The sequence below is a fragment of the Pogona vitticeps genome, chromosome 1 (genome assembly GCF_051106095.1).
Source record: "Pogona vitticeps strain Pit_001003342236 chromosome 1, PviZW2.1, whole genome shotgun sequence".
NCBI lineage: Eukaryota > Metazoa > Chordata > Lepidosauria > Squamata > Agamidae > Pogona > Pogona vitticeps.
The window spans coordinates 341,657,364-341,684,064 of record NC_135783.1 but is presented as its reverse complement, the minus strand read 5'-3'; the positions used below and the strand labels follow the sequence as shown (position 1 = coordinate 341,684,064).

At 39.4% G+C, this 26,701-nt stretch overlaps 2 protein-coding genes across 14 annotated transcripts in view; one reads left to right on the top strand and one right to left on the bottom strand.

Moving 5' to 3' along the window:
- Positions 1-4,735, top strand: part of PPP1R13B (protein phosphatase 1 regulatory subunit 13B) — an 82,524-nt gene extending 77,789 nt beyond the window's left edge. For all 12 annotated transcript variants that reach the window (XM_072986714.2, XM_078383818.1, XM_078383817.1 and 9 more), the window contains 5 exons: positions 367-504; positions 598-731; positions 879-1,045; positions 2,303-2,502; positions 3,397-4,735. In XM_072986714.2, the coding sequence (XP_072842815.2) occupies positions 367-504; positions 598-731; positions 879-1,045; positions 2,303-2,502; positions 3,397-3,438 (681 nt within the window). In that variant the 3' untranslated portion in view covers positions 3,439-4,735. The remainder of the gene's footprint in view (positions 1-366; positions 505-597; positions 732-878; positions 1,046-2,302; positions 2,503-3,396) is intronic.
- Positions 4,736-5,329: 594 nt separating this feature from the next.
- ZFYVE21 (zinc finger FYVE-type containing 21) lies at positions 5,330-26,488 on the bottom strand. Of its 2 annotated transcripts, XM_020808944.3 has the most exons (8): positions 26,277-26,488; positions 22,172-22,222; positions 20,791-20,959; positions 16,801-16,876; positions 15,821-15,912; positions 12,841-12,894; positions 7,074-7,216; positions 5,330-6,065 (listed from the first exon to the last, which is right to left on the bottom strand). In XM_020808944.3, exons 1-8 carry the CDS (start codon positions 26,406-26,408, stop codon positions 6,030-6,032), a joined length of 753 nt encoding a protein of 250 aa, XP_020664603.1. In that variant the 5' UTR covers positions 26,409-26,488; the 3' UTR covers positions 5,330-6,029. The 2 variants fall into 2 exon arrangements, with proteins under 2 accessions (XP_020664603.1, XP_072842826.1); XM_072986725.2 differs by lacking the exon at positions 12,841-12,894 and having other exon boundaries at positions 26,277-26,483.
- Positions 26,489-26,701: the final 213 nt, after the last annotated feature.

Below are 26,701 nucleotides of genomic sequence, written 5' to 3'. Positions count from 1 at the left end.
TTCCTAATGAGCAGTATTTGGCTTAATGCTAAATTCGTTGTATGGGTATGCGATGTATATACTTACATTAACAATAAATTTATTTAATATTTAATGTTGCACTTGTACCAGTGTAAGGCCTTTACAACTTCCAGTTGATGGATTAGGATCCACAGACGCATTGCATTCCCAGTTTCATTGGGTCATACCAGTTGCATCTTTTAATAGACTGACGCCTATTGTCCTAAGGTTCTAGAATAGGCCAAGTCAGGACTCCTTTCAGCTGGATTAGGAACAGATTTTACTTAGCTCCTTGACAGATTTCACTGGGGAATAGTACAGTTTAAAATCTTGTGATATTAATTTTAAAATAACTTTGTTACCCAGGCCAAAAGGACCAATCTGAAGAAGCCCAACTCTGAGAGAACTGGTCATAACTTGAGGGTTAAATTCAATCCCTTGGCCCTGCTGCTGGATGCCTCCCTGGAGGGAGAGTTTGACCTTGTGCAAAGAATCATATATGAGGTAAAAGTGGTAGCATGGCTAGGTTCTCCTGTGGTGTCTTAATGGTGGAAAATATTTGTTCATACAGTCAGTCCTTGTTACATCCTGCTTTAGGTGGATGATCCCAGCAAACCTAATGATGAAGGCATCACACCTCTCCATAATGCCGTGTGTGCTGGTCACCATCATATAGTGAAGTTCCTGCTAGATTTTGGTGTCAACGTCAATGCAGCAGACAGTGATGGATGGTAAGAGGAGACAACCAAGCACAATCCTGCCTACATTCAGATTGAAATATAAACTAATAACCACCCGTTCATAATACAATTCTGTTTTGGTATACAGTATATGATCATACACTTTGTGCTAAGTCAACTTTGTCTGCTTTGTTTCAGGACTCCTTTGCACTGTGCTGCCTCTTGCAATAGTGTTCATCTCTGTAAGCTTCTTGTTGAATCTGGAGCAGCAATTTTTGCTTCAACTATAAGTGATATAGAAACTGCAGCAGATAAGTGTGAGGAGATGGAAGAGGGTTATATTCAGTGTTCCCAGTTTCTATATGGTAGGTAATAAGATGGTACATCTTACTTTGATCTTTCAGAGCTTCACTTGAATGACTCCTGTAATGCCTGGCTATATTTAAATATATTGTGATAAGTATATTGATTGAAAAGTATTGGTTTGGTAAGTATGTAATGGGAAGGGGTGAGTGAGGAGCACAGAAAGTTGGTAAGCATGGCTTTGGTGGGCTGGGAAAGAAACTAGATGAGGGAGAATGTGTTTGTGGGATAGAGTGTTTGGGGAGAGGGTGGTTTTGCGGTGCAGGACCTGAAAGGGAAGGTGGAGAGAGCAGTCTGAGAGAGAGAGAGAGAGAGAGAGAGATTAAGGAGGAGAAGAGATAAGGGAGAGCAAAGGACTGTGCTGAACAAAATTTAAGCCTAGAAATAAACATTCTTTAAATGCTGTTATTTTAATAAAACCTGTTCAATCTAAGTGGTGCCAAGTCCAGTACAGTGGTGCCTTGCATAGCGAGGTTAATCCGTTCCGGATTAACCTTCGCTATGCGAAAACATCGCTAAACAGGAATAAAAAAGCCATATGGCTTTAAAACTCACCGTTAAGCGATGTTTTGCCATAGCGCCGCCATTTTCGCGCCCTCGGTAAGCGAGGGCAGGGCGCGAAAATGCGGCGCGGACCTTCCGGCGGCCATTTTGGAACCGCCGATCAGCTGTTCTCCCCGCTTCGTTCTGCGAAAATCGCTAAGCGAATTGCTTAGCGATCTTCGCAAAGCGAAAAAATGCTATAGGGGCCATCGCTGAGCGAACGCTCCAGCGATGGCCCGGACCCCCTCGCTATGCGAATTCATCGCATAGCGAAGCACTCGCTAAGTGAGGCACCACTGTATTTGAGAGTTGTTTATTTGAATGATGTTATAAGGCCCTAAGTGCAGGGACAGACACAGGGGAGCTAAAGGGTGATGGTAGAGAAAGAGGAAGAGAGGAGATAAGTGAAGAGTGTTGAAGAAAATAAATTTATTCCTACGTTATTTAAAGATACCATTACCTAAATAGCCAAGTGACAAGAGAAAGGGAGTGCTGACATCTGTATCAGAGAGAAGGGGTGTGACATTTCTTAGCTGATGGCCTGCAGTGTGTTCGTGGTTACTAAAATGACAAATGTGCAGATCGGCAGTAATAATGATTTTGTCAAATCAGATAAATGCAGAGAGGAAAAAACTAAGATAGCATCCACCATTGTAAACTGAAAGAATTTTGACACCAATTAATTGAAATAAAACTCCTATATTTGTTGATGACAGGTGTACAGGAGAAACTGGGAGTTATGAACAAAGGCATAGTATATGCATTGTGGGATTATGAAGCCCAGAACAATGATGAGTTGTCATTCCATGAAGGAGATGCAATTACCATCCTGAGGCGCAAAGATGATAATGAAACAGACTGGTGGTGGGCCCGTCTTAATGACAAGGAAGGCTATGTTCCTAAAAATCTCTTGGGGGTAAGTTGAGCACACTTTGGATGTTGTTATGGATTAGGTACAGGCTGATTTACAGTTGTATTTCTTTTTCCACTGCTTGCTGATAATATGCAAAACATCTTCATCGGTATACTACTTGTCCAAGCTACTATTACTCAAGACTGAATGCACTCTCATTTTTCTTCCTGGGGCCAAACTAGACTTAATGAAGGACGCAGTGTCTTTTGCAAGCCTAAGAATGTAATGAGAAGAGCAGTCATATTTCCTACCATAACCTGTGTCACAAATTTATGGAAGAAAAACAGTGGAACTGCAGTTTAAAAAAAATACTCCTGCTCTAATAAGATTTGGAAATTACTGTGGTTGCATTGTGGTAACTTTTACAAAATGTTTCATTCCGTTCACTGCTTCCTCTCAGCTACAAGGTTGCAAGATCAAGAACACTATTGACCAGGAAAGCTGTTCACACCACTTTGAATTGCTAGCATAGTCTTGTGGAAGAATTTTCTAACAAATGGCTTTGCACAGTAGAGATTCTTACAGCTCCTACTGGGCCCTGAGTACTGCTGCCAGTGAAGATAAACATTATCTAGATTCCTGAATTTGGAAGTAATTATATACTAAGCAGACTTTTAAGTGAGGGGCTTTGACTCACTAGTAGAGCATACAGAGCCACCCTCGCAGCTCAATCTCCATGAGGGTCTAAAAAGAATTCTGCCTGAAACAAAGAACAGCCACTTCATGTCCCAATTAGAAGTACTGAATCAGATTATCTTACAGACATGGAACATAATTTTATGGAACTGTTCACCATAAACATTGCTTTTGAACACATGGTAGCAATTCCTCAAATCTAAGAATAATTCTGCAACAAGTATAAAGACTGTATTTAATTCTGATTTCATTTTATTGCAGTTATACCCAAGAATAAAACCTAGGCAACGAACTCTTGCCTGAATTCCCATCATTGGGAGTACAGTATCTTGCTGGCGACTGGAAGATGAAAGTATACACTGGAGACATTTTCAATTACATTTCACCAGAAGTAAAGCTATAATTGTTTTAAATGGTGCTCTTGTTTAATATAATGGACAGCATTTGAGATTTTCAATCTGCAGTTTGTAAAGTGAGGTCTGCTCTATGTTAACCTACCCATTCACTGGGCATGGTACTCGGAACACAGCCTACAGTATTTTTTTGCCAACTGAATTAAAAAAACAACACTTGTGCTAGATGTTAAAACATTTGCAAAATGCAGATATGCTGTCTGTTCAGTTCTAGTCCACAGTAACTGTCCTGAAATGTCAAGACTTTTACTATTAAAATTGTCAACTGAGTGTTGAGTTCACTGTATATATCTGTAGAGATCTTGGCAAATATTGGTATCAGGGAGTTACCAACAGTCTTCGGGAACAAGGATTACCAAAATGGCAAGAGAAGCATCAATGTTGAATGGATTTTGCACACTTCTCAAAATCGCACTTGTTCCTTCACTTGATGTTTTTTCTTGGTATTCTTCTTATAGCACCAGTTAGCTCCCCCCCCCCCAAGTCCATTGCACTGTCTCAAACACATACCCTGAATTCCATCTTCTGGACAAACCTGCATTCAGATTTAAGGGATTTGTATGTCTTGTATGGAAGAAAGTGCAATAGTTGAGAAGGGTAAGAGTTATGTTATAAAAAGCTAAGAGGTTCAGTTTAAGGACCTTTAAATTTTATCTGTGAAAGTAGGACGGTGATTGAAGGGATGAATATAAAGGCCAGGCTGGTTGTATAAAGTGAAGATAGAGAGGAGAGACTTATGGCAAAGATGACCTGCTGTTTGGGCAAGGGCAATGTCTGTAGTTCTCGACAGCCCTGCCTCTTGTGCCAGGGTGAGTTATGCAATAACTTAATCCACTATCTAGTTTCAAGCAAAAAAAAAGCACTTCACTGGAATATTATTTGTACATGATTTTATATACAGAAGTCTATTTTGAACTGCCCATTATGTTGTAGCCACACAGGTTTTATAATTTCTTCCCTTTGAACTGTAGGCCAATTGCTATTATTCATGTATACGTTGTGCATAATTTATAGCCATTGATGCAGTGCTGTAACTTGCTTTTCCCACTGTTTAGCATTACCTGTATATATTGTGGTGATGAGAAGTGAAAGGGTATTGTAAAAGAATATTTGCTAAATGAATGTGAGTGAAAAGCCTATGATACACTGCTCATCCAGTGTGCACAATAAAAACTACTGCTAAGGTATGGTTGCATTTGCAGGTGCTTCTTTTTTAAAAAAGCATTTTAAAAACAGTACTGCCATACAAGTAGGGCATACTTTGTTTAACCAGGCTTTCTTCCAGAATTCTTCAGCAGATTTTGTGGACATCTACAGCACTGATACCATGTATCAATAGTGGCATTTAAGATCTTCCAGTTTAAAACTGCATTTTTAGAGTAACCCATGCACTTCTGTAGAACTCCTTAGAAACAGAAGGAAATTTCTTAATGGGAGAGACTGGTAGACAGAGGACACCCATAATAACAGCTCACTGAATTTACAGTGAGGTGGGACAATTCTAAATTGTACCCTTGGCTGGTGTGGTGTAATTGTGAGGCCCTGCAGATCTTGTGATGTGAATAAAACAGCCAAGTGAATGGGAAAATTGTTTGCAAAAGTACAAGTCTGAAAACTACCCAGTGTTTTCACCCCTCAGATGTAGCTATTTATACAATTTCACACTAGAGAAGGCCTATACATTTCCAGCATTGCCAGTTTCAGCCTGTTACAAAACCTGGGTAAAGCACCAGTTTGTTCATTTGTCTTACTAGGTACCATGAGTACTACCACAAACAGGCTTCTCTAGTATTTAATAAGGTTTTATTAGCCAAAGCTAGAATTACCACAAAGCATGAATATAAAACTTCAAAAATCTGTCTTGTTGGTAGCTTCATTCAAAAAGATCAAGTTATACAGAACAGTTTGTGGTATTTGGTAAATCTTATTTTACAAAAAAAGTGTATAACCTCATGATACAAACCCCTCACCACAAGAGAAACTGTGTGTTCTATAAAATGATACCTAAGGCAGATTTCAGCGATCATTTAGATATGAGGAAAAGAAAAACCTGAGATCTACACACCTGAAAGCCTATTCTCTTGAACATCAAACAAAGTTTCTTTTTAAAATGAATTATACAGTATACATAATCTGTACTACAAAAGTTGTGCTATACATTTAGCAATAGTGCAGGTCACACTTCATTTTATATTAAGTGCAGACAAGATTTAACAAAATAAAGTCATAGATGCAAGGCTCTATTTAAAGCATTAATAAACTGTATACATATTGCACACTAAATAAGTGAATACTTATAGGTCAAATACTCACATTGTAATTGGCCAGTGCTCACATGATGAACCACATTTAGGGCAGGAAGGGAGGAGTGGGGGAGCAGGAAAGAATCCCTATTACCAAGAACTTGTTATCATGTGTCAGCTAGCAAGTAGTAAGAAGCTTCTTCTTACAGTTCCTCTTTTCTTCTCATGAGAGAAGTTGTTATTGGTCCCGAGATTCATAAAGGAGTTTTGCTGCCTGCAATAAACAATGACAATCAAGAAACAATGTTTAATTTTAACAAAATCCTGAAAGCCAATACTTCTTCCAGAATCTCTTTAGGCTAAATAATCTTCATCCTAGATTATGTACTATTTAATAACACAATACTGAATCAAGGAAGTGAATAATAAGATTTCATTCTAATTAAATAGGAGGGAGGGCGAAGAAAAAATAGACAAAAAAGTAAAATACTGTGGCACTTTAAATACTAGAGATTTATTTCAGTGTGAGATTTCATGGATCAAAATCCACTTCTGCACATACCACAAATGCTCACACCAAAATAAATATTTCTAAAAATTTTGCTTCTTTCCTCGCTTCCCCCCTTTTCTTCCCCCCACTTTAATTTTGCTAATCTGCTGATAAAAACTAACATGATTGATTACTTGGAAGTTAAGAGAAAGAGAGCAATTATAAAATTAGTTTTCCCCAAGGCAAAAGCTGTTTCTTCCCTTGAAATATCCTTAATATTATATTATTTTTAACTGTAAGAAAAAAGTTCACAGTGTTACACCGAGGTATACACCAGCCCATCTTATGTCTTCAGATAGGCAAGGTAGCTTCACACTGTTCTTTCTGACACACATGTTATTACAGTTGGCCCATGTAGATATTAACCACAGAAGGTGTTTTAGGATTGCAATTCCCAGATAGCACAGCTAATTGTGAAGACCTCTGGGAATTGCAGTCCAAGAACACCTGGGTTACTCAAGGCTGGGGACCACGGACATAGAGGGACAACTACTCTGGGAAGGGATTGCAGAAATGCACAGAAAATAAGACTGTCAGTAGCTAATAATTTATTTAAACAGCTAGAGAGCTGTTTCCACATCACATTCTGCTTATGAGTTACTCATAGGCACCTGACTGGCTGGTAGGGAAAGCAAGATCCTGAACTAAATGGGTCTTCGGCCTGATTCAGGACGGATCTTCTTACAGAGATGTGATGGACATAAAGCTACCTGTAACATGTCATCTAGTTACCTTATGCATGGCTGCTAGCCAGGTAGTTGACAGCTTTTTGTTGGAGCTGAAGTCTTCACCAGCAGTAAATTTAAGCTGCTTTAATTCTTCTGACCCTGGAACCTTGTACTGAAGGAGCATACCTGTAGCACGAGTATTGCCTCCTAGGGAAGAAAAGCAGCAGCTGAGGATAAAAGTGATGTAGCTGTTGTTCTACAGCAAATACTAGGTCTACAAAATGCAAGTATTTTAGGATTCCACATGACAATAGGCAAAATCCTACTGAGCAACCATGCATGTGCAACTCAAGATTGTTCTCATGGTAGTTACGATAGTACTGAGGCAGAAGGGCTATCCATGAAGCACTTCTGTTGGTGCACTGCACAACTGGCCTCACTGGGGACATACAACTAACTGCGCAACCAAACAGTGTAATTTCTAGCACATGTACACCAACATTCCTTTACAGTGACATGAACAAGATTTTGTCCATAGTTTAACTCCGCATCTCTTCCTCGCCCTGGTCAATGAAATATTATGTAGCAAAGAATGTTAGTGTCTTAACTCAGGTAAGGCAGTCAGGCTAAGAAGGAGGTGACATCAGCAAAATCTTATTATGCAGAAGGCCTGTGGCTAAGTAAGTCTCTAAAGCTTGTTGCTTTGAGTTGTATACTGTTTTTACTTAAGGTTGTAATTTTAAAAAATCCTATGCAACTGGATATCCTAACTTTCCAATTTCTTGAAAACATTTTGTGAAGAGATTATATGCTACACAAAATACTAGTTTTGAAATATGCTCAGGGCATCCAGAATTTTGCACTGAACTGTTGTGCAACCAGCCTTTATGACTCATAGGTTATCATTAGTACACTGAGTAGTAAATGTTAGAATTTGATGTTCTTTGTCACAGATTAGCAGTATGGAAGAACAAATATATGAGGAAACATTAAAGGACGTAAGGTCTTTAGGAAGGGGTGCAGAGTGACAGTCCCACTCATGGATTATCTAGTTTTCTCCCAACATTTCCACTTTTAGAAGATGTAGCCCCAATATTTAAGATCCCTCTCTGCAAAGAGTAACAAAGTTAAATCCAAGTTCTAATCATTATTTGGCATTCATATTCCATGATCTTCAGTTTTTTATACTTTCTCCACATGAAACTGATCCTGACTATAACCAGAAGAACAATATCTTTTTTTTAGTACATTCTAAAGACAGTAATCCTTTTGCAGGAAATAGGCCTAAAGGTTATAATCATAGTAATCACACCAACAATACTACACAAAGTACTATGCAGCCTGGCTTGAAGCATTTTGAAGATCATAGTTTTGTATAAAGAATTTAATTTAACATTTAGTGTGAGGCCAGTGCTGATGGTTTAGATTTATAGGGTTAAACCGATGCTGCTGAATTCTACAATGATACAATACTATTTTGTATTAACAGAACCACTACAAGCGAAATATTATCCTAAATATCCTAAAGACAGAATGTTGAAAGCTTTCCAGTTGTCTCATCTGATTCTAAATAGAATCAGCAGGCACCTTCCTAGTGGAATTAACTAGTTTCTGGAAATCAAACATTAACAGAGGCCTTGACTTGTTGCAGAGTATTACAGAATTGATTTAAGGAGAGCAAGTGAGCAAAACCGGCAGTAGGTTACGCAAGTACAATGGCAGTAAAAAGACAAAAGACATGGATAGGAGGAGGGAGCAGATGGTGGTGCCACTGGCTGATTAGCTTAGCAGTGAACAGTGATGTGGCGGGTAAGGTTTTCCATTGTGGAAAACGTTCTCCATTTCTGTGGGGGAAAAAAATCCTATTTCTAAGAACACAAAACTGATCATTAAGACAATGAATGAATACAATATAAGAACATTGGAGCAGTTTTAAAAATTGTACGAGTATTATACCTATAACATGCCACCACATAATTAATGCTTGTAACTCTCTGACAATGAAAAGATCAGTATGTCAGTAGTTTTCAATGCCTTTGAGGCTTCTTCCTTAAAATGTAAACAATATAAGTGAACTATTCAGTACTATAATAAAATAATGTTTTGAATCTAAATCAAATTATGTTTTATTGGATATTTTCTAATCAAGTAACATTTAGCGCATTTTCTATAACTTTGAGATATTCACACAGCAAGCAAAATTAACATGCTATAATTTTTAATTCTGGTTACTGACTACAGATAAAAACAATATGCTAAAATCAGATTCCCAGTTTTAGATACAAGAAAAACAATCCAGACTTTTTCTTCCAAATGAAATTTTTCCAGGAGACTGACATCACTCACAATCAGAAGGAATATACAGTATGGGTAAAAACTAGACATATATTAACACACACACCCCACGCACAAATACATTTGCTTGGGCTGATCACAATCTACTGAAAGCCTGAAAGCTTCCTAAAAAGAAATTCAAACAGTTCGCAGACTCTGTTCAGTTCACACAGTGCTAGACTTCAGAAAGCAACCGAGTAAGCAACAAATAAGACTTTGTATTCTTGAAGGCTTTCACAGCCGGGATCTGATGGTTGTTGTGGGTTTTTCAGGCTCTTTGGCCGTGTTCTGAAGGCTGCTCTTCCTTCTCTGTGGCTGGCATCTTCCGAGGACTGGAGGAGGAACTCTGTCCATGCTCTGTTGTCAATTTCAGTCCTCTGAAGATGCCGGCCACAGAGACTGGCATAACGTCGGGAAGAACAACCTTCAGAACACGGCCAAAGAGCCCGAAAAACCCACAACAACCATCAAATAAGACTTTATTGCTTACTGTTCTTCAACACAAACCAAGAAGCTCTACTGTTTTCAGATACAGTGGTGCCTCGCATAGCGAGGTTAATCCGTTCCGGATTAACCTTCGCTATGCGAAAACATCGCTAAACGGGACTAAAAAAGCCATAGAAACGCATTGAACTTCGTTCAATGCGTTCCTATGGCTTGAAAACTCACCGTTAAGCGATGTTTCTTCCATAGCGCCGCCATTTTCGCGCCCTCGGTAAGCGAGGGCAGGGCGCGAAAATGCGGCGCGGACCTTCCGGCGGCCATTTTGGAACCGCCGATCAGCTGTTCTCCCCCGCTTCGTTTTGCGAAGATCGCTAAGCGAATCGCTTAGCGATCATCGCAAAGCGAAAAATCGCCATAGGGGCCATCGCTGAGCGAATGCTCCAGCGATGGCCCGGACCCCCTCGCTATGCGAATTCATCGCATAGCGAAGCACTCGCTAAGCGAGGCACCACTGTATTAAAAAAGACGTTTTTAGCTTGCCCAACTCTCTCTTCTGCTCTTACATCCCTAGTGTAAAAGAAATAATTCTTTCTACTGATGCATTGTAATAGAAAAATGCAAAGCAGAAATTATCTAGAAGTGGCTTCAGGTCCCTGAAATACTTCATTTACTATTCCATCTCCTCTGTCTGGTGGCAACCATAGGCCACTAGATACCCTAATAGATTCACCAAGCAGGCCAGGCCACGCCAGGCCAGCCTATTTCATCCCATCTAATTCATTCGATATCTATACCACCCATCTGCCGTGCAGGGACACCCATGACGGGCAGGTCATAGTGGAGAGTTCACGCAATGCACGTGACGCAGGAACTGGCAAGCCACTCCAGTATCTTTGTCAAGAAAACTCCATGGACAGAAACAAAAGGCTAAAAGATATGGCACTGGAGGATGAGCCCCTCAGGTCAGAAGGCATCTAACATGCTACTGAGGAAGAGAGGAGGACACGTACAAGTAGCTCCAGAGCTAATGAAGTGGTTCGGCCAAAGCCGAATGGACACTCAGCTGCGGACATGCGTGGAAGTAAAAGGAAAGTCCAATGCTGCAAAGAATACTGCATAGGAACCTGGAATGTTAGATCTATGGACCTTGGTAAGCTGGATGTCGTCAAACAAGAGATGGCAAGATTAAACATTGACATCCTGGGTGTCAGTGAAGTAAAATGGATGGGAATGGGCGAATTCAATTCAGACGATTACCATATCTACTATTGTGGGCAAGAATCCCGTAGAAGGAATGGAGTAGCCCTCATAGTCAACAAAAGAGTAAGAAAAGCTGTACTATCTCAAAAATGACAGAATGATTTCAATAAGAATCCAAGGCAGACCTTTCAACATCACAATCATCCAAGTTTATGCACCAACCACCAATGCTAGCAAAGCTAGCAAGGTTATGCGCAAAATCCTACAAGGTAGGCTTCAGCAGTATGTGGACTGAGAACTCCCAGAAGTACAAGCTGGATTTTGAAGGGGCAGAAGAACTAGAGACCAAATGGCTAACATGCGCTGGATTATGGAGAAAGCCAGAGAGTTCCAGGAGAAAAATCTACTTCTGCTTCATTGACTACGCAAAAGCCTTTGACTGTGTCGAACACAGCAAACTATGGCAAGTTCTTAAGGAAATGGGAGTGCCTGACCACCTTATCTATCTCCTGAGAAATCTCTATGTGGGACAGGAAGCAACAGTTAGAACTGGATATGGAACAACTGATTGGTTCAAAATTGGGAAAGGAGTACGACAAGGCTGTATATTGTCTCCCAGCTTATTTAACTTATATGCAGAATACATCGTGCGGAAGGCTGGACTGGAGGAATCCCAAATCGGAATTAAGATTGCCCGTAGAAATATCAACAACCTCCGATATGCAGATGATACCACTCTGATGGTAAAAATGAGGAGGAATTAAAGAACCTCTTAATGAAGGTGAAAGAGGAGAGTGCCAAAAATGGTCATCTGCATATCGGAGGTTGTTGATATTTCTTCTGGGAATCTTAATATCAGCCCAGATCTCTTCTGGGGAGGAGGTGGAAGTCCAGTGGTCCTTGATATGCATGGTGCTTCTGTGGCTCATTCTAACAAGGCCAACAGGGCCATCCACGGTTGCCCCACACCATCAAGCTTGTTGTTTTCTTTTTTATTGTATGGTCAAGTCACTTCTAATTTATGGCAACTACAAATCATTATTGAAAAAATCATGTCACAAACAGCCCTGCTCAGGTCTTGCAAATGAAAGGTTGTGATTAGATGGGGGTATTCGTACAGGTGGAAATAACAAGGGTCAGACCTTCCTATCGCACCCTTGTCCGCAACTGATTACCCAGTCCTGGCAGGAGTTAGGATGACAAGCCTCTCTGCTAGGTCGGAAAGTGGCTAATCCATTGTGGAGAACAGCGTGATAGGAAGCATCCGCGGAGCTGGTGGCAGCAGCAAAAAACCCTCATTATTTCCACCTCTGTGGGGATATTCGTATTCGTATACGAATACCCCCATCTCTAGTTGTGATTCATTCCATTTTATGTTAGGCCACTCCATCTTATGATATATCTTCTTGCTATACTGCCTTCTATCTTTCCTAGCATTGTTTTCTTTTCCAATGAGTTTTGTATTCTCATGATATTGTATGTCTATTATATGTAAGACATGACATTTTCCTTCCTACCACTGCCTTTGCAAACAAAGCATCAAAGAAGCAGAAGCTAGTGCAAAGGCTGTCTAAATGTAGCCTTCCCGCTGCCAGCTAGGTTCTGGCCTTTTTAACTATGTTCAAACTGAGCACGAGACATCCTTCACAAGTCACATCACAAAAAACACAAAGAGCTTAAATTCAACTGCCAAACAAAAACTAACCCATTCCCCTCCCACTTGCAACAAGTCTGCACAACAGCCTGCAAGAGGCAGCATGCGTTAACTAGAAGCCAACAAAACACAAACTTTAAAAAACAAAACATAAACCACATCTCCAACATGCTTAGGAGAATGGAATTGCATTGCTAACCTTCCATAATGTGTTCACTTTCCAAAAGGCTGGTGTAAGTGTGAATGTCTTTTTCTACATCGAGGCAGGCAAGCAGTGAGGAGAAAAGAGCAGTCAAAAGAAATGAGTAAGAAAATGTTCCATTTTAAAAATGAAGATTCAGTATACAGCCATCCAGGAATTTTAAGACAAGGTAACAGAGAAGATGAAGGCATTTTCATCAGATATGCAGCAAGCCATAGGCTAGAAAGGTCAATGAATGCAGCTAAAATTATATAAGACAGACATTCTGGTTCCAAATTCTACCTCAATTTTGTTCCTTTGTCCTCCACCCCCCATTTTTATGCAACAAATTTCCCAAAGATTAGAAGTGCAACCAGGTTTCAAAGGAGCTTATGGCATTTCTGAGCTAGATACACTTTTTTCCAGAGCATATGGCAACTTTCATGTCATTTCATTTTTATTATATGTTCTCCCACCTTTTGCTACAAGAGGACCCAAAAAGGCATTCAATATTAAAACAGACAGTATTAAAACCTAGAAAATACAATCAATCGCTACAATATTAAAAAGCAATTGAAACAGTATCCTATGAAGACTAGCACAGAAAAACAGTTTTAAAAGCACATTAAGAAATAAAACCATATAACTGCCTGTTTTTGAAACCCTGATACACAGCCTGTTAGTGAAAAATCTCCTGCTCAAAGGTAAAGGATTTTGCCTGCCAGCAGATGGACAGCAAAGAGGGGGTCAGGCTGGCCTCCCGCAAAAGGAAGTTCCATAGCTTCAGAAGCAGCAACAGAGAAGGCCCTCTCTCATGTCCTCACCAAACATACCTATGAGAGTGGGAGAACCTAGAGAAAGGCCTTCCCTGGTGGCCTTAAAAGCTGGGCAGGCATTATTGGAATAAACAGTCATTTAGAGCTTTAAAGGCCCAAACGAGTACTTTGAACTTACAGCTGAAACAGACTGGGTGACTGTAGAGCTGTCCCAACAGGAGAGCTATGTGTTACTGTAACCATCCCAGTTAAAAAGAATTTGGTTTCTCTGACATTTCCAAGAACAACTCCATATAGAGTAATCCCAAAGAGGCTGCAATTAAGGCATTTGTCAGTAGAGATGGGCATGAATTAATCTAGATCTCTCTCTACAAATTTTATTGCACGGCTGTTGCTTAGACTCTCCCCACTCAACCCCAGACTGGCTTTCATCACATGCCATCGGGGTCCTTTGTCACTGTTAGCACATCAGTCTGGGACGGAGCTCGGCCATCCCTTCCACGCCTTCTCTGGCAGCTGACCACTCCAATGAGGTGAGACAGGGCTTCTCCCTGCAGAGCCAAGGAGTGGTTGGCTGCCAGAGGACGCAGGGATGGGATGGATGAGCTCCTTCCTGGATTGATGCACCACCAGCGATGAAGGACCCCAACAGCGTGTGATGAAAGATGAGTGCTTCTGTCGGTCCGGGGGTGAGGTGAGGGTCAGCGTAGCAGCTGTGCTGCCATGCAACAAAATTCGTAGAGAGGGATCCAAATTAATTCAGGCCCATCTCTGTCACCATAGCACAGCTGCCCACTGAGTGGCTGGCTAGCCTTACTTGTCAATGGTAAACACATCTCCAGAAAGAGGAGTAATGAGCAGCTTACATTCAGAGCTTGCAAAAACTTGTGATGTGTTCAATGTTATATATAATCTAAAATTAATTTAGCCCAAGACCCACCAAATAGAAACATTTTGTATAATGGAGTGCATGTGATCAACATATTTATTTACCTTAGCAAATAAGCCATAAGTGACTTTCAGTTGCTAGTGGCAACTAGAAGCAGTCCCTAGGCATCCAAATAGTGACTCAGAGCCCTGACTGCAGCACATTCCACAACATGAAACTAAACAATTATTCATTTTCTTTTAAGCCATCATACATGCTCAATTCATTTTAGTCTAAATTATAAGACCTATACAGTGGTGCCTCACATAGCGAGGTTAATCCGTTCCGGATTAACCTTCGCTATGTGAAAACATCGCTGTACGGATCAAAAAAAGCCATTGGAACACATTAAACATCGTTTAATGCGTTCCAAATGGTCAAAAACTCACCATACAGCGATGTTTTCTGGGTCCGGCAGCCATTTTCGCGCCCTCGGTAAGCGAGGGGAGGGCGCGAAAACGCTGCGCGCGGCCATGTCGGCCGTAGCGAGACCGCAGATCAGCTGTTCGTCGGGTCGACAATGGCCGCCGGAACAGCCAAAATGGCCGCGCACAGCGTTTTCGCGCCCTCCCCTTGCTTACCAAGGCCGCGAAAACGCTGCCCGTGGCCATTTCGGCTGTTCCGGCCGCCATTTTGGACCCGACGAACAGCTGATCCGCGGGTCGCAAAGCGAAGGTCGGTAAGCGAAATGCTTATCGATCTTCGCTATGCGAATTTCGGCCATAGGGGCCGACGCGATGCCTTCGCATTAGCGATCCCAGAAAAGGGATCGCTATGCGAATTCATCGCTATACGAGGCACTCGTAAAGCGAGGCACCACTGTACTTGAATACAGAACTCCTGTATCTTGTTGTATTTATTAAAACACACATAACCATTCCAGAAAATCTTTTGCATCTTTTAATGGTCTTTGCTGAAGGAATGCTTATGGTCAACTTTTACTTCTAATACCTGGGGCTAAGAAGCAATAGTCTGCAGTAAACCTTCATTAGTTGTTTCCATTTGCTGAGAAGCTGCTGCTTAAAATATTTTACAGGGTGTTTCTACAAGAGCTATGCAAGATGGTGTTGGTTATTTGGCAAGCAAAAAAAGAAATGTTTTGTCAGTACAAAAGAACAAATGTACTGCTTTCATATGTTCTTGGACAAAGCCTAGACAGCGCAGGGTTTGACCCATATTCCGGCCAATGTAAGCGGAAATTAAGGCAGTACAGCAGACAACAACCAAGACAGACTATGCATGGGAATAGTACCAACTGATGTATGCAGAGCAATTGATTAGCTGGTAGAATTACCTCCAGGAGTAAATCCCTCCGTAAGTATCTGGACTGTTGAGATCTGTGCAATTTCAAGTTCATAATGGCTTTCTCCATCCAGGAAAAGATATCTGGAAAAAAAAACACAACTTATTTCATATATGAGTTTTGTAGAAAAGACTTGTTTTACCAATATAGATTTCTTGATTTTTAAAAAGGATGATATGATATTAAAGGCTCAGTATATTTACTTCTAGTTGTTATACTAGTGGTAACCTATGTATGACCTTAAATATTTCAAACCACAAATGTCAGAGGCATGTAATGACTGAATGTTTCCTCAGCGGGAAAAGAGTCACACCTAGAGAAACTTGATGTCACAAAGCAACATTAGTATATTTTAGCAAATTAACAGGCCAAACAGAAGTCTTAATACAGGCAACTTGTTTCTGTAAAACATTTGCAGTATGAAATGGTACTATCCAGACCTCTGTGACAATCTGAGAATAGTAAAACGTATCTATGACTTGGTGCTATGCTTCTGGTTCCTGCATGAAAGCAGTGTAAAAAAGTAAAACAGCAGGCACGCCCACTTCAATTATTTTCTAAAGTGGTGGGGAACATAAGAACATTGCCAGATATCTCTCTTTCCACCCGACAGTATCTGAACATCAATGTCTTTAAATTCCCTATTCTCTCCCTTGCAAAGTTTTCAAAAGCATACCTAAAAACCGTTCTACAATCACATTTTCCCATTTCAGCCATAGGAATCTCATACTTCTAAAGAAATTATCACAATTAAATTGTTTTAAGATGTTATGACAATAATCTCTCTGAATAATCATGAAACCACAAACAAGAGATGCTGGGCTAACTATTGCCAGATTCTGCTGTTATCCTAAAGCAATATTTATCCAGCTTTAATAGAAGAACTCAAACCTGTAAAATGCTGGTGACTAGCTGTTAAGAGTTTTGAAATGTTACAATTGCAACATCCACTAACAATGCAGATTTCTTACCTCTGGTTATTTGAAAGTCGACAAACCATCATCTCTGCCTTTTCTGATGTGCCTGAAGTTACATAGAATGTAGCACCTCAATATCCAGAAAGGGGGAAAGAATAGGAAAAACGTACATTAAAAATACCTTGTGTTTATAATCATAACAATTCATTCCATTAACAGATAAGCCCTGCAGCTGACCAGTGCTAACCTTCTGACTTCATTCCTGGGCACAGTATAACAGTTTTTTAGATCCTTAGACTGAATTTCTTCCTACAACACAGGAAAGGTACAAGCTTACTCTAATGGCTGAAATCCTGTTGCTGAGTGTAGTCACTTGCACTAGACTAGGCCCACTGAATCAGTGAGTCTTTGGTAAGTTGTCTCTTCCATAAATTCCATTGAATCCATTAGGTTTACTCTTCATTGCCATTTAAAAGTCACAATCAGAGTAGATCTATTTGAATCAATGAGACTTATGGAGGAATTGACTCACCAATATCCACTGATCTAATGGGCCTACTCTAGTATGACTTGCTATGCTAAAACACAAAACTCCTGTCAGAGTGGATAAAAATCAATGATTTTTTTTAAAAAAATCTAATTGATTTAAATCATAATTTACATTTTAAAAATCATTTTAATTCAAATTATTAAAAATCATATTTTTAAAAATTTAAATCAAATCCACCCTGACTCCTGTCAAAGTATGAAACTATAAACAACTTTAACTCTGACAGGAAAAAAAATATGATGCTACGTGCAATTTGTGACTCAAACTACTCAGACTTAATACTGCATACAAGGACATAGTCATTCCAAGAATCACACTATGATATACAGTCGTGCCCTGCTTAACGATTACCATGCATTATGATGAATCTGCTTCACGACAATGTTTTTGCGATCACAATTGCTATCGCAAAACAATGTTTTAAATGGGTTTTTTTTCACTTTGCGAAGATCGGTTCCCTGCTTCGGGAACCGATTCTTTGCATTACGACGAATAAAACAGCTGATTGTCGGGTTTTCAAAATAGCCGCCAGGTGCTCAAAATGGCTCCCCGTTGTGCTTAGGGACAGATTCCTCACTATACAGGCACCGAAAATGGCCGGAGTATGGAAGATCTTCGGTGGACGGTGAGTTTTTAGCCCACTGGAACGCATTGACAGGGTTTTAATGAGTTTCAATGGTTTTTTAATTTTCGCTTTACGACATTTTTGCTCTACAGCGATTTTGCTGGAACGAATTAATGTCGTTAAGCGAGGCACCACTGTACACAAATCTCAAAGTAGCTGACATCTTGCAGAAGCAGCATCAAAGCAGTATGAACTTTTACTTCACTATAAGTTAGGAAAAACAGTAAGCATCCTTCAAATTTCAACATCAGTTATTATAGCTTCCCCTTAGCCATCAGACTTACAGTTTTCTTATTCAAAATTTATCTCATGCATTTGATTGACTACCTACCCCAAAATCAAGAAAACATGCTGGTATGAACTAATTTCTGCACATAACAAAATAACCAGAAGTACCAGCAGCTTTTTGAAGCTGAAAAAACATTCAGCATTTTTCACTAAGAAGGTCTTCTAAAACAATCATAGAATTCAAGACAAGAAACTGCTTGCTCAGTTTATGTTGAAAGTTTACAGTGACTAGTCCAGAGGTTCTGCAATAAAATCTTGCATGAACAAGACATTTTAAGAATTTGATAGTTTCCTTAAAAGCTGTTATACATGTGGGCACAAGGACATAAATGCCATGGAAATAGACACCCTTACAAAATTCATGCCTTAACACTCCAGAACAAAGTCCCACAGATGTGCACTGTCCATACAGCAGTCTTTGTATGGATACTTGAATGTCATATTAATCTGAACACATGGAAGAGGAATAAAAAAGAAAGAATATGTCTCAGTAAAACTAATCTGGACATATCATAGCAACTTCCAATTATAAACGGGTTGAATTTTGCCATTTAACATTCATAAAAGAGCATTACTGGATGATTCCAAAGGGGAGGTATCTAGCATGGTTTTTCTCAATTGTCCCCTATGCAATCACTGATAAAAGAATTATTATCCAAATCAAAGGTTTATATGCTTGTTTTCAGTTTTAGACAAGAATTCCAGAGTCAAAGAGCAAAGTTCATTGCCATTTCTTCCTCGTTTTTAATTTTTTTAAATTTCCAAAACAAATACAAGAATACAAAATGCTTACTAATACAATCTAAAACAAAGTGCACCCCCATACCCATGGGACCCTTTGTAGCAACACTTATTATGAACCTTTCCAAAATTGTATTGATTGTTGTTTAGAGGCTTTCCTCTTTCCTTTCACTAATACAAATTCAATAAATCTACCCCAAATAACATAAAAAATTAAACTTATTTCTCCTCTTTTCATCTTAAGTTCAGTAGTCAATTTATCATTTAATGCAATGTCCCATACTTCATTATTCCAATCTTCTAATTTAATATCATTTTTATCTTTCCAGAATGTAGCTATTAATATTCTAGCACTTGTCATAAAATTAGAAATCAATTCCTTTGAGCAATAATCAAGTTCCATCTTATCAAAAATTGACAGCAAAGCAATTTTAGAATTAAGTTCGATATATTTTCCAAATATATCACATATTTCCTTGAAAATCAATTTCCAAAATTTCTGAATCAATTTACACTCACACCACATATGATAATACATGCCAATTTCTTCATCACATTTCCATCAGGTCTGAATTTATTATGTTCAATTTTATGTTCAATTTCGGAGTCATGTACCACCTTAAACTATTTTTTAAAAAATTCCTTTATTCTTACCAACATTAATCTTAAAACTTTCATCTTGCAAATTTTTGTCCAATCCTCTGTTTTAATTTCTGTCTTTAAATCATGTTTCCAAATTGATTTCAAACCTTCTATTTCAGTCTCTTTTTCCTCTTGTTCCAAAATTAGGTTATAAATTGTATTTACTACTCCCTTCCTCAAAGCATCTTTCTGCATGTCTTCATATGATGATAGAAATTGTTCATACTTAGTACATTCTCTACATTTGCTATTAGTCTTCAACCATTCAGTTGTCCAACTATCTAACTGGATATAATTATACCATGATAGTTTATTAGTTTGAAGTTTAATTATAATCTTATTCTTTGATCTCATTTTAATCATCCAATCCTTCAATCTGGCAAGTTTTTTATCCTTAAACAGATCAGCTAAACCCTTCAAGTTTGCTGGGAAATTTTCTATATTGGTTACTAATTTTAGTGGTAAAGTAAAGGGCCATAACTTCTTTTTATATCTGTTCCAGACATTTACCATGTTTCTTTAAAAAAGCATTGTTCACCTGATTTATTGTATTTCTTTTTACTACATTAAACAAATATTTTTCAGTATATCCCTTTATTTCTGAAGATTCTGTATCCCACCAAATTGACCTTCCTTTATTATATATAATATCTCCAATAAATCTTAGTTGATTCGTTATATAATAATTTTTTATATTAAGAATACCTAAACCTCCATTTTTGAGCCTTATACCAAATTTTTTATTTATTCTTGATTTTTAACCTTACAAAATCCATTAATTAATCCCCACCAATACTTAAAATCTTCTTCTTCTAATTATATTGGGAGCATCCTGAATAAAAAAGTAATTTTGGTAATATTTTCATTTTGATCATAGTGATTCTCCCAAACCACGATAGTTTCAATTTAGATTATTCCTGCAATTTATCTTTAATATCACTTTTTAATTTGTTAAAATTTTGCTCCTTTAATTTTTGAGTTACTTTAACTATATTTATACCTAAATATTTAATATATTTAGACATTTTAAACCATATTTATTTACAAATGTTTCTTGTTCATATTTATTAAACATCATTCTTGTCATTTCTGATACTAGATTTAACATACGAGTCTTAAAGTCAGATCACGCTTCCACATGGCAGTCACCAGCAACAATGAAGACCTAATCCACATGCATCATATGCTCAGTTCTTACCATTCATAAGCACTTTCAGCTGCTTGTCATAGAACTCCGTTTCTTTCTGAGAAACAAGAGCACATTCGGCACACTGACGCACAGGGTCAACAAAGCACATACGAGGCAGAGGCACTTTCTTGCTGCAGCATTTATCACAGAAGCACTTTCCACATCTCCTGCAGTGGTGCTGGATTGGCAGGGGGCGGGTTAGAGAAAGAGGGAAACAATTCAGCCAAGTCAGAGCTTTTGTGTTAAAAATTCTAGCACATGACTAGTGTTATGGAACAGCGATGAAACACAGATGAGAGTTGTCGTATAGAACTAGTGTAGGGACAGAGAACTCTGAAATGCATGTTAAAAAGCTTTAAAAAGGAAAAACAGATTAATAAAAATAATTTTCATTTTATGTTTTTATTTTATGTAGGCAATCCACCTGTTTGGTTTCAGAAGCTCTGTCTAGATCTCATTTACTTGGTCCTCTCCCTGCAGTCAAGTACACTGTGTACCTAAATCTGGGGCTTAAACACTATACCATGTGTCCAAAGAAGTAGACTGTAACACTGAAATGAATCTGTTAATCACCAAGGTGCTACAATATTGTGACAATAGAATCACACAGGTACCTCTCTGAAAATTTATTTATTTGTTCATTTGTTTGTTTGTTTATACCCTGCCTTTCTCCTTGAAAAGGACGCAAGGCAGCTTACAACATTGAAATAAAATATTTAAAGTTGAAAACAATGAGTATACAATGGAGGTTAACATCATTAAAAGGCAATATTTAAAGTCAAGAACAATAAGTATAAAGAGGCATCTCACATCAGTATTAGGCAATATTAAAGCTAAGAACAATAAGTTTACCAATATTTTTAAAATGCCACTCTGAGAAATGGAAAACACAAAAAGAAAACACAAGTTGTACTAAAAATTCAGTCAAAGCAATAATGCATAACAGTCCATCTAAAAAGCACACACGGGTAACTAATTACTGAGGGAAGGTTTGCCTGAAGAGAAAGGTCTTTGCCTGCTTGCAGAAGGACTGTAAAGATAGGATCAGTCTGGCCTCCTGTGGGAGGGAGTTCCAGAGTCTGGGAGCAGCAACAGAGAAGGTCCTCTCCCGGGTCCCCATCAGATGCACCTGTGATGCACCTAATTTAAAGACTGTTATCTCCTATTATGAGTTGGCTCAGGCCTCTCTTGATGATGTTAACACCTCTCTTGATGATGTTAACACGTGAGCCAACTCATACTGGGAGATACAGTCTTTAAATTAATTTAAAGAGAAGCCTGTGTCACTCATTAAAAACTAGCACCGCACCAGGCACATTGCAAACGCCACTTTAATTGCTTCAGAATGAAGATTACTATGTTAGCATATGTGTTGCATTCAGTCTCTTACCTTTCTGGTTATGAAGTCAAACTTTGTATTACATTGCATGCACCTGGGACACTAGACAAAATAAAGACAAAAAGTTGAGAAAACCTTCATCCATCAAAGATATAAAGAATACATTATATATTATAGGATACAACTCTATCTTAAAACACTTCATTAGCATATTAATACTTTCCTGCCTCAAGCTAGAGTTTATTCTTTTACAGAGATATTTTTCTCAGTAGAAAATCATCTACACTAAAACCTTTTGCTAAGGATAAAACATATCTTGGGAGATAATCCAAAAATTCTACTTCAAGCACAATGAGTGTGTTTCAGCTTAAAATAATCAATCTTTTGGAACACCTCTAATCACAAAGTCAAAGCCATTTGGCAGTCTCAGTAGTTATGGCTTCAACAAATGCTAAACTTCATGTTTTGTCAGCTTGCTAAAAAAAATTAGCACCAGACTACTATAAACTATATTGAAAGGTTTGTTAACAGAAATACTTTCCATATAGTGAACAAAATCCTGGCTGAAATCCTGTTGCTTACCATCAGTTCCATCAATGAAATTTACTGAAGAGCTGATTCACCAAAATCCTTGCTGATTCAATGGGCCCACTACAGTTGAGACTTGCTATGCTGACTGACAGGATTTCAGCCAGAAGCTGAAGGACCCTTTTACCAAAAAGAAGTTTACTAAATAGCATCAAACACTGCAGGACACAAGATAATGTACTGCATTCATGTGGGGTGTGTGGAACTAAAAAGATTAAACAAAAAGATACAGCAACAGTTTTAAAAAAATGAAATAAAGTTAGAGGAAAATAGTTGTTGTGGGTTTTTCGGGCTCTTTGACCGTGTTCTGAAGGTTGTTCTTCCTAATGTTTCGGCAGTCTCTGTGGCCAGCATCTTCTGAAACATTAGGAAGAACAACCTTCAGAACACGGCCAAAGAGCCCGAAAAACCCACAACAACCATTAGATCCCGACCACGAAAGCCTTCGTGAATACATTAGAGCAAAATATTTTTATGCTTATTACTCTACTATGCCATGGTCTTTAAAGGACAGATAATATCAATTACAGCATGCACTTGCACAGAAAAAGAGAAATTGTCAGATATTTGTTACTGTACTGCTAACCACACATCCATATATTACACTGGTGTCTTTGAGCTAAACAAAACACCATGGTTGCTGTGTACATTATCATTCCCTTGGAGCTATACATAGAGGATAGAGGAACTGCCTTCCACGGATAATAAGGTGCTTTCACTGAGTACAGAGGGAACTATCCGTTCTGCACCAGAGTTCATTCCATTCAGTAGAGTGCCCCAATCCTCTCTGTTGCAATTCCAAGGAGAAAAGTGCAGCACTGGGATGGGAATCCAAATTGGGGTCAAGTGAGGGGAAGCTTTCTTCAGCACTTCAATCACTCAGTTCCTTCTCTTTGATCAGATAACAACAATGTAAAGGCATTTAAATTGTAAATGGCCTCCTTTTACAGCTGAAACAGGTCTTGCAAGAAGAAAATGGCAAAACTGTAGGTTTGTATTTTTAAAAATATTTTGCTCTCTGTACTGCAGCCTATAGCTTAAGTGTGGCAGCTGCATGAAGTTTGTTTTGTGCACCTGAAAGCTGCTGTTACAGTATTAGGATCAGGCATGCACAAAATTGGGCTATACCTTAAATACTTGATGGGAACGTGTCCAAATTGGTAATTACATTCATGGATGTTTGTGTAAAGACAGCCTCTGGCTCCCACAATCTTCAGATATGGCCCTCAGGACTGGAATGGTTGAGCTCTGCCTGAGATTCTGCAACTTCTATTTTCAATGCAACTCTGTTCTCAAGTCTTGACTTGCTCGCAATTCAATAAAACATGGCAACTCATCAATGGCAAAATCCAGTTTCAAGTGGAGCAAAGTCTTACCCTGTAAAAAGCAATTGCTTCCTCTAACTCTTTTTGATCTTTTTAAAAACCTCTGTTCAGAACTGTGCTGCTAAAACAATTCACTTCTGTTATGGTTATATCATGCAACACCATTTACTATTCAATCATCTTCCTCCCCTTACCCATAGTATTCCAAAACATGACTGTTTGTGATTTAGAATCCTCTAGGTGCAGCACGTTTAGCAATCTAAAGGGGGGGGTGTGTTAATGATCTCACACATTTTCCTTACATCCTTTATTTTTCACCCCTATTTCCAGTAGACCTAGGTGATGCTATCTGACTTTAAGGTTCACATCCCTCAAAATACACTTCTTCTGTGCAGTCTTTATCTTACCCATAGATTTCAATTCCTACTAAAATAAAGTTCGTGTGCATATAACTGGACTGACTGCACCATTCTCCCAAAACTTTGTTGCCTCTACTCTACAATATCAATTTTTAAGTATAGGTTCCTTCTTCAACTGTTATTCTAAAAATACCATAAATACTAATGGTGCTCCATTATTATAATTTCACTTCTTTTAAGAAGGTGAAGCCCCAAACTGTAAAGAAAGACTCTAAATATGCAGCCCTCAAATGCAACAATGGCTCCACTGGAACAAAGGGAAGATATGAGAAGGATACATAGATCAGACTGCAAACTGGGTTGAATAACACCCTTATTGGATCACTAAAAAGAAGTTGAGCTTTCAAATTCTTCAGGACTTTTTGTGAGGCAAGAGGGTGTAAAATTTGGGGAATAGTGAAGGATGAAGCACCACAACATGGCAATATGTGATGCCCACTGCTGGTGAGGCAAGATGAAGCTTGTAGATTCAGCTTCTCACAAAGGTATCCGTTTGCAGTTTTTCCTCTCTATGCAGACAAAAAGCGTGACCGGGACCCCTGCAGATTCTTGGCATAACACACAGGCCTCTATATTCTCTGCAACTTGAAAGCTCACCTTGTTTATTATTATTATTATTATTATTATTATTATTATTATTATTATTATTATTATTATTATTATTATTATTATTATTATTATTATTATTATTATTATTATTATTATTATTATTATTAATTGATGTAAAGAAGCCAATACTAATAACAATTACAGGCACTCAAGTTCAATCTGACTTACGATGACCTTTCCCAGGGTTTCCTAGGTAGATATCAAGTATTCAGAAGTGACCTGTCATTCTTTTCTTATGGGGGTATCCCGGGATCATATTGCTCCCTCAGGGTCACACAAGTCAGCTCTTCTCTTCCCCATCAAAAAGGGGGATCAAACTCCTGACCCTTGTGCTCCAGTTCTCCAGGTTGTCCATCTGAGCCAGTGAAGCTACTCCTCAATGCCAAATGTTATTTCCAGGTACAGATCATACAGCAACTTTTTCCCCCTAAGTGGTTCAAGTACTTCACAGTTGGAATCTGTTTTATCCACGTTAGAGAAGTTATACAACCCAGCAAGAAAACAGCCTATTCTGTTCTAGACTGTTTCACCCCACTCAAGATTACCAAATGGGATATATACCCCTTTCAGATGCTTAAAACACCGACCACTTCCTCCTTGCAAACAGAAAAACTGGGCTATGAGGTCCCAGCGAGGCTTAACCCTTCGTGCTCATTTTTTAAACTTGTATTTGAAAAGACAGTCTTGGGGCAGCTTTAAAACGAAAGTGTCTATTTCCAGAGTGAGTTTTCTGCAGACTGGCAATCCATTTCTGCAGAAAACACCATCGCGCCGTGAAATCGTCAATACTCCACGGGGAAATCAACGTGTTCGTCTTAGAAGTGCCACAACATTTTTTTTTGGTTGCTGCGGCTGCAGACTTAACACAGCTCCCTCTCAAATAAATAAATAAATAAATAAATAAATAAAGGAAAGGAAGGATATTCGCAATGGGATCGCGTGCCAGCAGGTCGAAATAAATCAAATACAGTAAATACTGTAAATAAATAAATCCCCGCCTCACGGTGGCAAGCGGGGAAGGTCGAAAGCGACCCTCCGGGGCGAAACCTCTGGGGCTGAGGCGCCTATTCCCGATTCGGGGTCCCTCTCGGGGGAAGGCGGCATTTTGGGGGGGGGGGGGCGGCGTCTCGAAGGAGGCCGTCGATAGAGCGAAGAGGAGGAGAAGGCAGCGGCAAAGCAGAGGATTCTCCGCCGGAGCTGCCCGGCCACCGTTACCTCCTTATCGGGCACCCAGGGCGGCTCTTCCAACCCGAAGGGGCTCCGCGAGGCCCGGCTCTCGGGCACCATCCGGAGCCCACTCGGCGAACGGACCAACTTCTTGGCATCCAGGGCCTCCCGACCCGACATTTTCACCTCAGAACCAGCGCCGCCGCCGCCGCCGCCACACGGCGACGCGCCAAGGCTCCCCGCCCCGCCTCGCTATCCAATCGGCGCCCTCTCGGCGGTAGACAGACCTCCCTCTCCACCAATAGGAAGCGGGAAACGTTCCAACTTTAGAGGGACTGTTGTTTTCCGCCCGACAATAGGGTTGGGAGTGACTTCCTCGGCTTCCCACCCCGCTCGACGTCGACTTCTCGGCCAATCCCTTTAGGGCTCGTCGAGGGCAGATGGGGCGGGGGAAAGGAAGAGAAGTGCACGAG